The 14,497-nt window shown below is 45.6% G+C and overlaps 1 protein-coding gene across 1 annotated transcript in view; it reads left to right on the top strand.

Annotated features, from left to right (window-relative positions):
• Positions 1 to 1,563: 1,563 nt before the first annotated feature.
• Positions 1,564 to 14,497, top strand: part of ZDHHC9 (zinc finger DHHC-type palmitoyltransferase 9) — a 30,578-nt gene continuing 17,644 nt past the window's right edge. The window contains exons 1-2 of the mRNA XM_068533477.1: positions 1,564 to 1,799; positions 11,786 to 11,946. Of these exons, the coding sequence (XP_068389578.1) occupies positions 1,633 to 1,799; positions 11,786 to 11,946 (328 nt within the window). The 5' untranslated portion in view covers positions 1,564 to 1,632. The remainder of the gene's footprint in view (positions 1,800 to 11,785; positions 11,947 to 14,497) is intronic.

Raw genomic sequence — 14,497 nt, 5'->3', positions numbered from 1 at the left:
CGGCTAGGCAACTGCCGAGCCCCTGGCCGGGGGTGACTACACGTGGCGGGGCGTGTGTGAGTGTGTACGAGCGTGCGGAGGTGGCGCTCGTCCCAACCTGCCCGGGGCGGTGGTCGGCGGCGTGGCCGAGGCAGGGCGGGCCTCCCGAGGCCGCGCCCGCCGCCCGCCCGGGACTCCGGCCTCGGGCCCCGTGCCGCTGGGGCCGGTCGCTGGTTCTTGACGGATTTTGATCTTTGTTCTCCCAGGCCCGGCTCCCCTTCCTGGTCTCTCTTCTCTCGCTGGGCCGGTTTATCAGGAGAAGATTATTTTCCAGGTTAGTTTTACACAAAGGAAGTGTTCTCTGTACCTCTGGTGCCCCCTCCCCTTTCCCAAGCCTTCCACCTTCTCCTTTCCCTGCTCAGTTCCTCGTCTCTCTTGGGACCCTTACCCTCTCCAGTCCAGGAATGATTTCGAGTTGGTTGTTCCTCATCAATCAGTTGGGCTGCAGGCTTCCGCCTCATTCTTGCCAGCGCGGGGCATGTGGTATCAGTAAATAGAGGCCACAGCACCGCACCTGAGAGGAGGAGAAGGGTGGCAGTGGCGGAGAAAGGCTGGGCCTGGGGATTCAGGATGCTAAGTGGAGATGGTACTTCTGAAATGTCCCAGAAAGCACCTTTATGACTTTTCTTGACTGCTGCCGTGCCCCCCTCCCGCCCCTCCTCCCCCCAGCCATAGCAGAACCTCTCCTGCTTAAGTCAGCCTTTCACCTGCAGGTCTGTGATGTGGTTTCATTAAGATTCCCACAAATGTTAGGCTAGACCAGCAAGGTTGGTTCATTTCCCGGACTCAGGAAGTTAGGGGGGTTTGATTAGGGGAAATCTGTTTTGAGTAAATACAACCTGGGTTTGTGTACAGAGTGTCCACAACCTAGCTCTGCCAGAGGATGACTTGTTCCCTGGTGTGATTCACATTTGAGTGGCTAATTGAAGAAAGAAGGCGAAGAAGTGGAGGAGGGGTGGGAATGGCTCCTTAAGGACAGAAACTCTCCTATTATTTTTAGAGTCCTCTTTGTGATGATTATAGAAAAATATGGTATAGTGGAAAGTTCCCTGGACTTAAAGTCAGCAGACCTGTTTTCTTGGCTTAGCTTCGTGGCTTTGTGACCCTGGAGAAGTTATCTCCCCTCTTCGGTCTTCACTTTACTCATTTCCAAAACAAAGTAATTGGGCCTATCAACTACAAAATCCCTTCTAGTTCCAAGGTTCTATGATAATCACATCATCAGTATTATATTGGAAGTAAAGGGGTATATTTAAGGAGATATGCTAGCCCCCTTCTCTTTTTGAGAACCTTTAACCTTTTTTTCTTTTAGGGGACAAAAACAGATTGGAAATAAACTCTCCCATTTCTTCACCCCCATCCCTTCAAGTGGTGCTCATCTTTCTGCCTCTGGGAAAGGAAGATTGAACTGCATTTTCTTGTTCCTGCCTCATTTTTTTTTTTTGTGCTTTTTCTTAGGACTAGAAATTGGACTTCTGATGATGTTTGACGCAGCGGCAGCAATAGCAGGCAACGTGATTTCAAAGCTGGGCTCAGCTTTTGTTTCTTCCCTCTTGTAATCACAAAACCCATTTTGGACCAGGAATTCCAATCATGTCTGTGATGGTGGTGAGAAAGAAGGTGACACGGAAATGGGAGAAACTCCCAGGCAGGAACACCTTCTGTTGTGATGGCCGCGTGATGATGGCCCGGCAAAAGGGCATCTTCTATTTGACCCTCTTCCTCATCCTGGGGACGTGTACACTCTTCTTCGCCTTCGAGTGAGTTTCCATTGAGTAGAGTTGCCTGATTATGGTTCCCTTGGGTCCAGGGGAAGAACCTTCTTTCTGGAGAGTTTGTGGCTAGTCCTTGGATGGCTGTCATTGTCCTCTTGGGCAATGTCTATAGGTCATGCCAACTGAATTCATTGCTTTGAGCTTATAGCAGAGTATGTGCCTCCTAAAAAGACCAAGACCTTTGATACCAATTTTATAGCACTGATCTGGGGCCACCCCTGGAACACTTGGGAAATAAAAGAGTTTGTCTTTATTACTCACCTCCCCTTTTCAGTGGTCTCCTTAGGTGCTTAGTGACAGACTGCCTCTTCCCTACCCCTCCCGAGCCTAGGGGCACTCCCCGTGGTCATAACTCCACCCTGTAATACTCACTTATTCTGTTATTCTGGGTCCTATTTCCTTAGGGCTCAGCTCTCAGCTAGCTGTTAAATTGAAAAGCCAACTGAATTGGGAACCTGCAGATTGGTTCCAGCCTCAGCCGTGCCACAGACTAGCTGTGTGTGTGGCACATATGTGCTTGTTAAATGTGAGTTGCTCTTTCTTTCACTCAAAATCGCTCAACATAAACAACTCTCTATTCTGTGTGTGCCTGATACTAGCCTTGGAGTTATTTTTTCTGTGATGTGATAGCTAGTACTAGAGCCACTGTTTGAAGTCTGTGTAGGTCACTGCTCAAGGGAAGTGGCCAGTTGGATTCTAGGGTACTGTGGCATGACTCCTGGGTATGCTGAGAATGCTGTACAGTCTAGGGATGGGAGTAATGCTAATCGGTTTGGGATTACAGTATTATGAGGAAGGCCTTGAGGAGCCAAGAGGTGTGTTTGTGAACTGTGAACCACACCTAATATGAGCCTGCTACAGTTCCTGTGCTCCGGTGACCTGGAAATGGAGCTCCCATGAGGGGGTGTGGCCATGGGACGGAGGACGGGGCTTCTTGGCCAGACTTTGTGGGTAATTAAAATGAGCTCTGGTCTCTTGGGGCTCATTTTTGTCTTTCTTCTATAAGGGCTTCAGGCTTACCCAATGCATCAAGAGTGATTTTTTTTCAGGCTGCTTTACCGGACTTTTTGATGGTTGCAGCTGGCTTGAGTAACAGCAGAGGAAGGAGGGGGACGTAGTTTATAACGGGGCTAGGAAAGTAAGGTCAGAGGACCTCTTTGTCAAAGGCACTTCTGTTGCTGCTATTGCTGCTGACTTTGTAGAGTATTTGGCAAAGTCAGACACTTTGATGTTGGCTTCTTAGCTGCTTTCCAGTCTGAGTTTCATGGCTGAGTGTGTGTGTGTGTACCTGTGTGTGGTACAAGTGAGCGTGTGCAGGTGGGCAGGCATATGCGTAACATTTAAAAAAATGTTTCCCCACTCCTCACCCTTCTCCAAGTTTTCTTTGCTTTATTCCTGCCTTGCTTCTTTTTGGAAGTGCAGAGATGAACTCTGCTTTCTATCATTCTCACTCCTTCCTCTGTTGAATCACTAGCTCTTTTTGCCACCCTCCCTGCCCCGCCCAGGGTTAAATTGTTGTGGTTGGAACCATTCAAAACAGAGATGAGATTTGTTTCTAGACCCTGAGTGAGCTGGTAATTCTGGGCCCAGGAAACCTCTGCTTTTACTGGCCAAGGGAACTTGAAATTTGGAGCTACTGGCATTTGGCCCTTTTTGCATCTGGGAGCCAGACAGAGTCTGATATGGATCTGTTCCACTTCGGCCCTGAAGGCCTCTGAAGAAAACTGCCTGTGGGATGAAGCTTGTAATTAGCCAAGTTACTGTTTGACAGAGGCAGGTTGGGTTTTCTCCCAAGATGACTTTTCCCCCCAAGTTATTTCTTGCGCTTTGCCCTCAGATATGAAGGGTGAGGTTGTTTGTAAACTGCCCTGGGTTCCAGCTGTCTGTGGGGTAGAGTAAATATTTTTGAGGGTAGGGCTGGGGGAGGGAGTAAGAAGGCCGGAGGGGAGAAGGAAGTAAACGTGTTAGCTGAGCAGTGGAATGGGGAAGTCTACATCTGACCAAAGGGGAGAGGACCCTGGCAATGAATCCTGTTTTTACTGAGAATGGTAGAATCTGTGTTTGTGAACGTGCATGCATCTGTCTGTCATATGCAGACACACAGGCACTCTAGGTGGCGGCTCCCTTGAGCCTAACCAATGACAGGCTGTACAGAGGACACCAGCATGCCTCTGAGGAAGGAAGTTTCTTTCTGGTCGACCTTCTTCTTTGGGGTCTATAATTTACTACCAACCACGTGGTGATGGATAGGGTTTGGGGGCAGAATATGGGCTCCTTCGCTAGTATGAGAACTTAGGGAGACCTCAAGAAATCAGCTGATCTAGCCCCCTGCCTTCAGGCAGTTGAGGATGTCTGAACCACCAGTGACAAAGGGCTGTCTCTTTTCATCTTTAAATTGTCTAGGAGCGTAGACTATACATCCTCTGGCTGCTGCATTTTGGCCTTGAGGAAGAAAGTTCAGATCTTGAGGCACATCTGGACCTGCATTTTAGTAACAGCGTCCTGCTTGCAGCAGGTGCATAGGAACGAGTGCGAGGTGATTTATAACCACCCATGGCACAGCCCTGGGTCAGCCAGATGGCTTGAGAAATCTGGTCAGGCGTGTGGGCGCCCCTTGATGAAAAACATGCAGTGTTAGTAGTGCCAGTGGACATCTCTTTATTTTTGGATTTTGCCTTTACACGTTTAGATTTCTCAAAGGAGGGACCTGTAATTTTCAGTGGACAGACAGTAGGTTGAATACGTAAAATGAAAAAAGGTGGCCCATCCAGGAGCGAGTTAGCTCTGTATTGTCAGAGAAGTGTTTCCAAAGAAGCTGGGTAGCCATCTCTCAGGGCTGCTGTCACAGAGTGGATTCCTGCCCAGGATGGGAAATTGGGCTAGATTATCACTAGGCCTCTTGCAACTCTTAGAGTCTGAAATTCTATATAACTCTTGTGTCTGTCTGGAAAATTCAAATACACACACAGAAAAGGAGGGGATAGAAGATTACTAGTAGGTAGCTGTATTTTAAATGTAATTGTATCTATAGTAAATGTCTTTGAATTTTGAAGCAGAGTGTAAATTGTACGGTGCTTCAAAAAAAGAATTTCCTTGCAAGTAGAGATTATCATACTAAGTGAAGTAAGTCAGAAAGAGAAAGATGAATACCATATGATATCACTTATATATGGACTCTAAAATGTGACACAAATGAACCTATCTACGAAACAGAAACAGACTCAGGGACATAGAGAAGAGACTTGTGGTTGCCGGCGGGGGTGGGGTGGGGTGGGGAAGGGATGGAGTGGGAGATTTGGGTGAGCAGATGTAAGCTTGTATATATAGAATGGATAAACAACAAGGTCCTACTGTACAGCACAGAGAACTATATTCAGTATCTTATGATAAACCATAATGGAAATGAGTATAAAAAAAGAATGTATATATAACTGAACCAGTTTGCTGTACACCAGAAATTAACACAACATTGTAAATCAACTATACTTCAAAAAAATGCTTTAGTAAAAAAAAAAAAAAAAAAAAGAAGAACTTCCTAATGTATTCTTCGGATGAGGTATTTAGGAAGTGTGAGCTTTGAGCACATGAACCGTTCTCAGTCCTTTCTGCCCAAACCCTGTCCAGCTTGTGTGATGAACACATAGCAAACAGCTTGGCCGGGGATGTCAGGACACTATAGCAGAATGACACTGACAACCTGTGAGCTGTCCAGCTACTGAAAGGCTATTGTGGTATTTAGTCAAATTCAACTTCCTCATAAAGCTTGGGGAAAGGACCAAGTGCACTGTGTTCTGGAAGTGGCTTCCTAGCTGTGTCTTTTAACGTTGTGACCAGATCACTAGTGGGGTCAAGGTCCTGAGACTTCTCTTGTGGCAAGAATGATTGTGTGACTCTTGACCCCTGAAGTAGAAGTAATTTGCTGCTATGATCAGTGCTTATGCCTCACTGTGCTGTATCTAGAGGAAACCGTATCAAAGGCACTATCAAACCCTGTTGGACTGACCCTCCTGGGTGCTCCTGATGTACAGAGGAGTCATTGAATTGGATGAACTGACAAAAGTTTTGTAGCACTGCTTAGTAATTGTCCCACTTCTAGCCTATTCATATTCTACCTCTTTTTCAAGTCCCTTCTTGAGTCTTCCTTCCTTCATGACATTTTTCTAGTAATTTCTGCATTCTCAGGACTAATTGTACATACCAGTCATTTAATACGTAATTATGTGACATTTTTTATACTTCTGAATTCTGTGGTGATTACACTTCGAGCTCTTTCAATGTCAGGGACCATCTTCTGTGTCTGTGTGGCCCCCACAGTGCCCCCTGCCAGGCCTTTCGTAGAGTAGGTGATGAATAAATGTTGCTGAATTGATACATTCTGGATGCACTTAAAATGTGACAGTCTTGACTCACAGGATCATAGAGTGATAGAGCCGGAGGGGGCCTTGGAGACTATCCCCATCCTTTTGCAGGTGACGAAACCAAGTCTGCAGAAATGGGGTTATTTCATCAAGATCGATCGGCCAGCCAGTGCCTTTATATGACACTACTTTTCATCTCATTGTTACTTTTTGAATACGGAATCCTGAAGACGCGCAGATTACTGAAGATGTGCATAGTGCCAAGTGCTGGACCGGCATATTCTGGGGTCTTGCTAGCTAGTGTTTGTGTTACCATAGTGGACTCCAGGTTATTTTGGCCTCCCTAGCCCATGCTCCTAGAAAACGAAGGCATCTTTGTGGAAAACTGACAGCGTTCCAGCATGGCATTCTGGTAGCCTTGCAGGGACAAGGGAGCCCATGTGTAAGTGTGAACTTAGCAAGTAAGCTTTGTGTGTTACAAGAGATTATCACTGCCGTCGCTGCTCCTAGTCCCTGCTGCCAGGGTGAGGACAGCTCGGAGAAAACTTAAGCAGTGTGTGCTCCCTACCATGTTACTCTGTGGGTGATGGTGATGAGAGGGACACCATGTCCCCATGGACAGGAGCAAGAGAAGAGGCAATCTGATAACAAACTTAGCAGGTTTGAGGAGACACAGGGCTAGGTAGACCAAAGCCAGACTCTGACATGGCAGAATATCTGTGCCTATAGTGACAAGGTCCAGGTTCCTGAATTCCTTAGGTGAGATTAGGAAGAGGAAAAAGTGACTTTATCATGATCTCTAACCAAGAGAGTATTCTCTGGAGAGCTGCTCTATGGAGGTTCAGTCTTGTGCTTATCCCGCCCAAGATTCTGTCTGTGACTTGGCCAACCAAAGACAGTTTTAGAAAGGCATCAATCTGTTAACAGTACTTAGCTAAACTCAACTTCCTGATAAAGCATGTCCCCTGGAGAAGGATTGGGTCATGTCTCCTGAACAGTGTGCTTTCCGTTAACAATTCTTTACGGTTCTGTCATTCAGAATTCATCTGTATATTTTCAGCCTCTACTACCTTTTGTGGTAATGAGTTTCACACTGTCAGTCTCCACTGAATGCGTCTCCCATCTTTTGAGAATGAGTCTTAATTGAGTATAGTGATCGTCTATTTTAGGAAAAGTGAGCCCGAAGAACAGGGATGTCCCTAGCATGCCTATATCAGTTGAGATGTTTATTGAGGGAGAGGAGTCCTAAATCTTCCTCCTCAGAGATGCCAGAAGTGGTATTGTGTTTAAGAACAAAAAAAAGGCATCTTATGCCTCTTGCAATAACAAGAGGCTAGTGAATTCAGGGTAATGGGGGAGATGTGTCTGGAATGGAGCAAGGAGGAGGCAAGAACCTTATGATAATGAGTAGATAAGGCCAGTTAAAGGAGGGCCTCGGAATACTGGCCTGAGGAGTTGGGGGCTTAATATAATAGGCAGCAGGGAATTGTTCTAAGTTCTTGATCAGGAGGATATTATAATTGAAATTTGTTATATTTGTTATAATTGAAATGTGAAATTTATTATTATAACTGAAATTTGGCAACTACTTAGCAGGTTCGCCTGGATAGAGATTTTGGCCTTCCTCAGTGAGAGGATGGCTCATTGCCTCACAATTGAAAAGGTCCCTGTTTGGTTAATTTTCCCCATTGCTCCTGGAGCAAAACAGGGTTATGCATTTTCCTTTGACCTTCACATAGCAGTAAATCTGGAGGCTGATATTAAATTATGTTTTTAGTGTCCAAGGAAACTTTTTCCCTCGTAGCAGACTCTTGAGTGTCATCAGAAGAATGTTGAGCCAGTCTTATGGGTGGTTGTACATGTTTACTGTGCTCTAGAGGTAGGTCATGTGTAAAAGGACAGACAGCCGTCCGTATCAGGGAGGACTTATAGCTAAGGCTTATTTCTGTTATCTGGGATCAAGGGCCATTATGGGGCTCTAACCCTTGGGCCATTCCTGCTGTTCCAAGCACAGCTCTTCCTTAAAGCCAACCTTAATGGCTGCTCTGGGAGCAGTTTCAAGCAGCCATCAGCTTCCCAAGAGAGCTCTTCTCTGACCACTTACAGTCCTTAGAGTCTGACTCACCATGTGAACACTTGATTACTGGTCTTATCTTATTTAGCTGTTTCATATGTTAGTTATGTTTTCCTCAACAAAATTAACTCCCGTTTCTCTTGTTCTTCATTTGTTAGACCCATAAATACTTGTTGGCTGATTGATTGCATTGATAAAAGGACAACAACAAAAAACACAGCCAGAAAGCTATTAGGGAGACTTAGAAGCAGAGTACAGAACACCAGTCCACCCTGCCAGTCTGTGAGGCAGCCCTGCCACGGAATCTGTCTGGTTTCTTACCAGCTCCCCTCATGAATCTCTTTTTGAGTTTTTTCGTGTGAATTGAAGTCTGTGTCATTAGCATTGTCCCTCCAGTGAACGCTAGTGTGCTAGGGATGGGGGCTGGGACATGACACACCAGCTCAGCCTGGCACTGCTGGTTACTGCTGGTCAGTACCACCATGTGGCCCATGAGACATGTGGGAGTCCTGTCGTCTAGTCCAGCTACGGAAGCCTGAGGCCAATCAAGAGGTTGGTAGAGGATGGCTTAAAATGATGATGCCTCTTCAGGTGGCAGAAATGAAGACTTAGTGGGCACATGGTTGCATTTATAAGATTCACAAGGGAGAAAAGCAACTTCTAACCCCCTGGTACTCTGAAGACAAAGGAGAGTTCTGTGTCAAGAAGTGTATGGTTATCATTATTCGTATCGATATAGATGGAAAGTACTACGGGGTTTCAAGAACAGCTTATATTTGTGGATGACAGATCCAGTGTTTCACTAGGACAAATTCGTGATGCTTGAGGATACTCCTGACTTTTGAGGTCGATACTGGGAATTACCCCCAAATCTTCACATAGCTTATTCCTATACAAGACAGATCTCTAGCTTACTGCAATTATGGGACTGACCTAGGTGGGTATTAAAGACAGACAGATGGGTTGTAGTTCACAGTGGTCTTAGCCACTGGCTCTCTTATTTCCTCTTATTCGGGGTAGAAAGGCCTGCGGGTCCCACATCTGCCTTGCCAGCCACACCCACTCACTAGTGACAACTGGCTGCCAGTATCCTTGTCTCTGGAGAACAATACAATGGGCCTGTTGTGTACTTGTTGACATACAGAGTGGATTGTTTTAGCAGGTGCAGATGATAGTCTGTGTGGGGATTACAGAGACCTTTATCCTTAATGGCGTAGTGTAATTGAAATCTAACTTGTCCTTTGTCCGGTCAACAAGCAGGTGTTGAAATGGGACTTAGTTAAGCTTGGTCCTTCTGTGCATGGGGGCGACATTAGTATGTGTGTGGGGGGTGTGTGTGTGCGTGTGTGTTCTACCTTCTCTGTATCTTTTCCCTCTAATAAAACAGTTTAAACTCCCTTAGGTGGCCAATCAGATGGCTCTGATTTTTCTAAGGGTTTTCGTTGGAGACTATACACCCAGGGCAGTTTGAATCCTGGAGACGTCACTTCTTTGTTTTCAAGAGTGATTTGAGAGATGCGCAGTGACGAAGAAGATGGCTGTTTTCTGTCAGCGTGGTAATTTCATTTGGCTTGTTTGTGAAACGGAGCCTCGTGATTCTCCTGTGTCCCTTTGGGTCCCTGATAAGTGGAGGTGACTTTTCTTAATTCACTTCTTAATTATCTGTACCAGTGAAGGGGAACAGTGGAAAAGAGGGTAATCCACAAGCTAGTGATATGCAAGGACCTTCATTACCCTGAACTCAGCCAGATCCTACCCTTGGCTTTTAGGAGAAGGAAGAAAATCTTACAAAAGCAAGCTAAAACCGAGGATTTTATTAAAAAACAAACGAGCAGGCAAGCAAACAAGAAGCCACAGAAATCATTTTGCAAGTTCACTCCGTATGTTCACCTTCGTGGCAAACTGCTCAGTAAGTTGGTTTGCACTCCCCATGCAGTCGTGTGTGTGGGGCACGGAGGCAGGGGGAGGATCTCATGGGGATTGTTCCAAACCTGCAGCGAAGGTACAACCCAGGGTTAAACGTTTACTCTGAGTGGACAGCAGCTTGCTTAATCCCTATGCAGATGAGATAAGCCTTTTTCCTTAGCTTACTTTCCTCACTCTGCCTCTGGTCCTTGCTCATCCACTTATAGTCTGCCTCCAAGAGAAGATGTCTATGTTGAAGGAGGAAATATGCCTCAGGAGGAGGAGAGTAAAAATAGGTCAGTGGTAACTCTCATCACGTATTTCCATTTATTTGGTTTGATACTCAGTTCAACTCGACAAGTATTTGTTGATAGCCTCTTTGTTCTCATACTTGTATTAGGCTCTGGGAGATAGAGAACCGTGATGATAATGTTAATAGCTGACATTTACTTAGCGTTTACTATGTGTCAAGGGCAGTTCTAAGCACTTTATTTCTATTCATGCATTTGAACCACACAACCACCCTATGAAATACTGTCATTATCATCCTCATTTCACAGATAAGGAGACTGAAGTTAACTCAGTTACCCAACTAGGAGCTGGTAGAGCCAGAATTCAAACCCAGGCATTCCCACTTCTAAAAGACAAGGTTCTTGCTCGTATGAAGTTCAGTTGGGGGAGTTGAGGTCAACATAGTGAAAAACAGTGCAGTTTAGGATAGGCCTTTGGAAGAGCCAAGACCTCGCTAAATCCCAGATTCTTCAGCTATTATAGATGTAGTGTGAGAAGTGGATGCTGTAATGCGCCTGAAGAGCTTAGTGCATATGGTGTGTGCTCAATAAATTGTGGCTGCGATGATGACAGTGACGGCATTGATGGCTTTGGATCTGAAAGACGAGTAGAGCGGGGATATCCAGAGAGAAAGAGGAATGGCCTTCCAGGTGAATTATGGAAAGAGGGGAACAAACATGATGTTGAGAAGGGGTGCTAAGGAGATACAGTTTTCTTATTCCCTTGCTTATGGTCACTAGTCACCTACTGGCTCAGCTCTTTGAGGAAGGAGGAGGAGTGAGTGGATGTTGCAGAGTCAGTCAGCAGCCCTGAAGCTTTTCACTGGCCTTCAAGCACGCTGGACATACCGTCTATCTGACACTGGGACTCTGCTTCATGACTGGTCCTCATCTTTTCTTCCCCCTCCTTGAGCTCAGGCCTAATGCCAGATGAGTGGGTATGAAAAGCTCTAGACATTCCCAGAGTGAGAGCAACCTATGGTGCTTACAATCCAGGTTCAGTTGGGTCCCTGACCTGTACAGGTATGAGCCTTTGCTGAGGTACAGAGGAAATGTGACCCCCAGCAGGCTGATGGGAGGGACTGGGCTTGAGGGTAGCGGAGGTTCCTTAGGCTATCTTCTGTATGTTATAGGTGGCATCAATCAATGAAGTATTTGTTGAGCGCCTAGTATGTGCAGAACCAAATGTTAGGACTTTTCAGTAATTCGAGAGAAGTAAAAAATATGGTCCCTGCCCTTGAGGTACTATAATTTTGTTGTGGAGATCAGATTGACATACCGGTAACAATTCCAGGTCAATATAGGGTAGGAATAACTAGATGTTCAATTGCTTGCTTTCTTCAGATGCCGCTACCTGGCTGTCCAGCTGTCTCCTGCCATCCCTGTGTTTGCTGCCATGCTCTTCCTTTTCTCCATGGCTACACTGCTGAGGACCAGCTTCAGTGATCCTGGAGTGATCCCTCGGGCCCTACCAGATGAAGCAGCTTTCATAGAAATGGAGATAGGTGAGTTTTCTAACCAGCTGGCAAGATATTGTACAGTGGGTGGCTTTGATTAGTAAGGGAATGGAATCATAATTGTAGTTGCAGACTAATAATCACTTCTAGCCTTTTCCCTCTGAGATCCTGAATCTGAGATCATTACCACCCTGTGAAGAACGTGAACTTCATTCTTCCCTGTTCTGGGTTGCATTTTAGGAGGGATTTCTTACCAAGGTCCTGCTGCACTGTTCCCAAGAGGATTTTTTAAAAAACTTTTTGGGGGTCGTCAACTCATTTGATTTTTTTTTTGTATTTATTTAATTAATTTATTTATTTTGGCTGCGTTGGGTCTTTGTTGCTGTGCTCAGGCTTTCTCTAGTTGTGGCGAGCAGGGGCTACACTTCACTGTGGTGTACGGGCTTCTCATTGCGGTGGCTTCTCTTGTTGCGGAGCACAGGCTGTAGGCGCGTGGGCTTCAGTAGTTGTGGCACGTGGGCTCAGTAGTTGTGGCTCACGGGCTCTAGAGTGCAGGCTCAGTAGTTGTGGCGCACAGACTTAGTTGCTCCGCGGCATGTGGGATCTTCCTGGACCAGGGCTCGAACCCATGTCCCCTGCATTGGCAGACGGATTCTTAACCACTGTGCCACCAGGGAAGCCCAACTCATTTGATTTTTTTCAAAATTATTTATTTATTTATTTATATTTTTGGCTGCGTAGGGTCTTAGTTGCAGCACGCGGGATCTTTTCGTTTCAGTGCGTGGGCTTCTTTCTAGTTGTGGCTCACAGGTTTCTCTCTAGTTGTGGCACACGGGCTTCTCTCTAGTTGTGGCGTGTGGGCTCCAGAGTGCACAGGCTCAGTAGTTGCGGCACAAGGGCTCTCTAGTTGTGACGTGCAGGCTCCAAAGCGTGTGGGCTCTGTAGTGTGGCACACGGGCTCCAGAGCACGTGGGCTCAGTAGTTGCAGCACGCGGGCTTAGTTGCCCCGCAGATGTGGGATCTTAGTTCCCCGACCAGGGATCAAACTCGCGTCCCCTTCATTGGAAGGTGGATCCTTGACCACTGGACCACCAGGGAAGTCCCTCATTTGATTTTCTTGATGAAAACTATAAGCCTCTTCATAAAAATATTCTTATATGCATCACATACATACAATTTTGGATATAATTTCAGGGATTCATAGATCTTTTGAGGCACATGAGTGGGTTTCTAACCAAGAATTCCTGCTGTAGGGGAACACACAAGATGAGAGGGGACAGGAACCATTGGGAATTCTAGGAATGGTAAAGGAAGTGGTTACAGGCTAATCACAGTACAGTCTGCAGCTCAGGGTAGGGCTCTTTGGGACAGAAATGAAGAGCTACACTAACCAGGAGCCAGGGTGCCTTCATGAATTGAAGCAGAGCATCCCAGGACTCGAGGAGGGGAGCTCCTGGGAGACTCCTGGAGCTCACACTGGGAAAGAAGGCTCTGATGCCAGTTCTAGGAGGGACTGGGAGCCCACCAGATCCGACAGTGGTGCCTACCTAAATTGTTCTCAAATCTGGTACCCAAGTAGCTAGAGTCAGCATCCAGGCCACGTACAGTAGAAGAAAGGGACCCAGGACTTGTAAGACGAAAAGCTGTACCAGTGGAGCACCAATCTGTGGTTAGCCTTTAGTTCTTTCAGGTGCTTTGTTGTTGTTGTTTGTTTGTTGGGATTTTAATATTTTATTGAATTAAAAAGACACAAACACATTGGGGTTCTAATAGGTATTATATTTATATATTATTTTTGAGAGAATTTACATTTGTATAATTATTATGTATAATTATCTCCAAGAAGATAGTACATCTTTCTGTATTTTTAGACTGAATTTTGTGCCCTTTAATAGAATTTTTATACTTTTTTTTTAACATAGTTTCTATACTTCTCATATTGAGTTTATTCCTGTTTATATGCATGCTATTGTCAAGGAAATATTTTCTCCCAGTTCTAGTTGGTTTCTTTTTTTCCCCCACAGTTTTATTGAGATATAATTGGCATATGACATTGTGTAAGTTTAAGGTGTACAACGTTTTGATTTGATACTTTTTCAGGTTGCTTTGAAGGCTTCCAGCTTTTGTATTTCTTTTGTTTATTTAGCTGTGTTTATTTAGCTTCTTAGTGGATTTCTTTTTGAAAAATTTCAGCCTGTTTTAGTTGCAGTAAGGGGACATAGATTTGTGCACATCTGAGCTCAGACTACTTAGGGGTGGGGAGAGGGTGGGAATTGTGGGAAGGAAACAGAGGCGAGGTGTGTTGGCGCAGCTGGAGTTGGGGGAGACCTGGACTAGTTAGGAGCAAGATAGGAAGGGACAGTTGTGAGTGTAGTCTTTTCTCTCTCTGGGTTAGTCTTTTGTCGTCCTCTTTCCATCACGTATAGAGAAACTGAAGGTCAAGGCAGTGCCTTGACTTGATCTTGCCTCTCACAGCAGGCTGTTAGCAAGGTTAGCTCTGTTTTGCCAGATTGCTGGGCCCAGGGCCCAGGCTTGAGCTGTCAGGTTGTTACCTCTGCATTTAGCATGTTTCTCTCAATAGTAGAGTGCGTTCTTGAGT

This window comes from Eschrichtius robustus, chromosome X, assembly GCF_028021215.1.
Source record: "Eschrichtius robustus isolate mEscRob2 chromosome X, mEscRob2.pri, whole genome shotgun sequence".
Lineage (NCBI taxonomy): Eukaryota > Metazoa > Chordata > Mammalia > Artiodactyla > Eschrichtiidae > Eschrichtius > Eschrichtius robustus.
The sequence above is the reverse complement of the archived record's forward strand: the minus strand, read 5'-3'. Positions and strand labels throughout refer to the sequence as shown.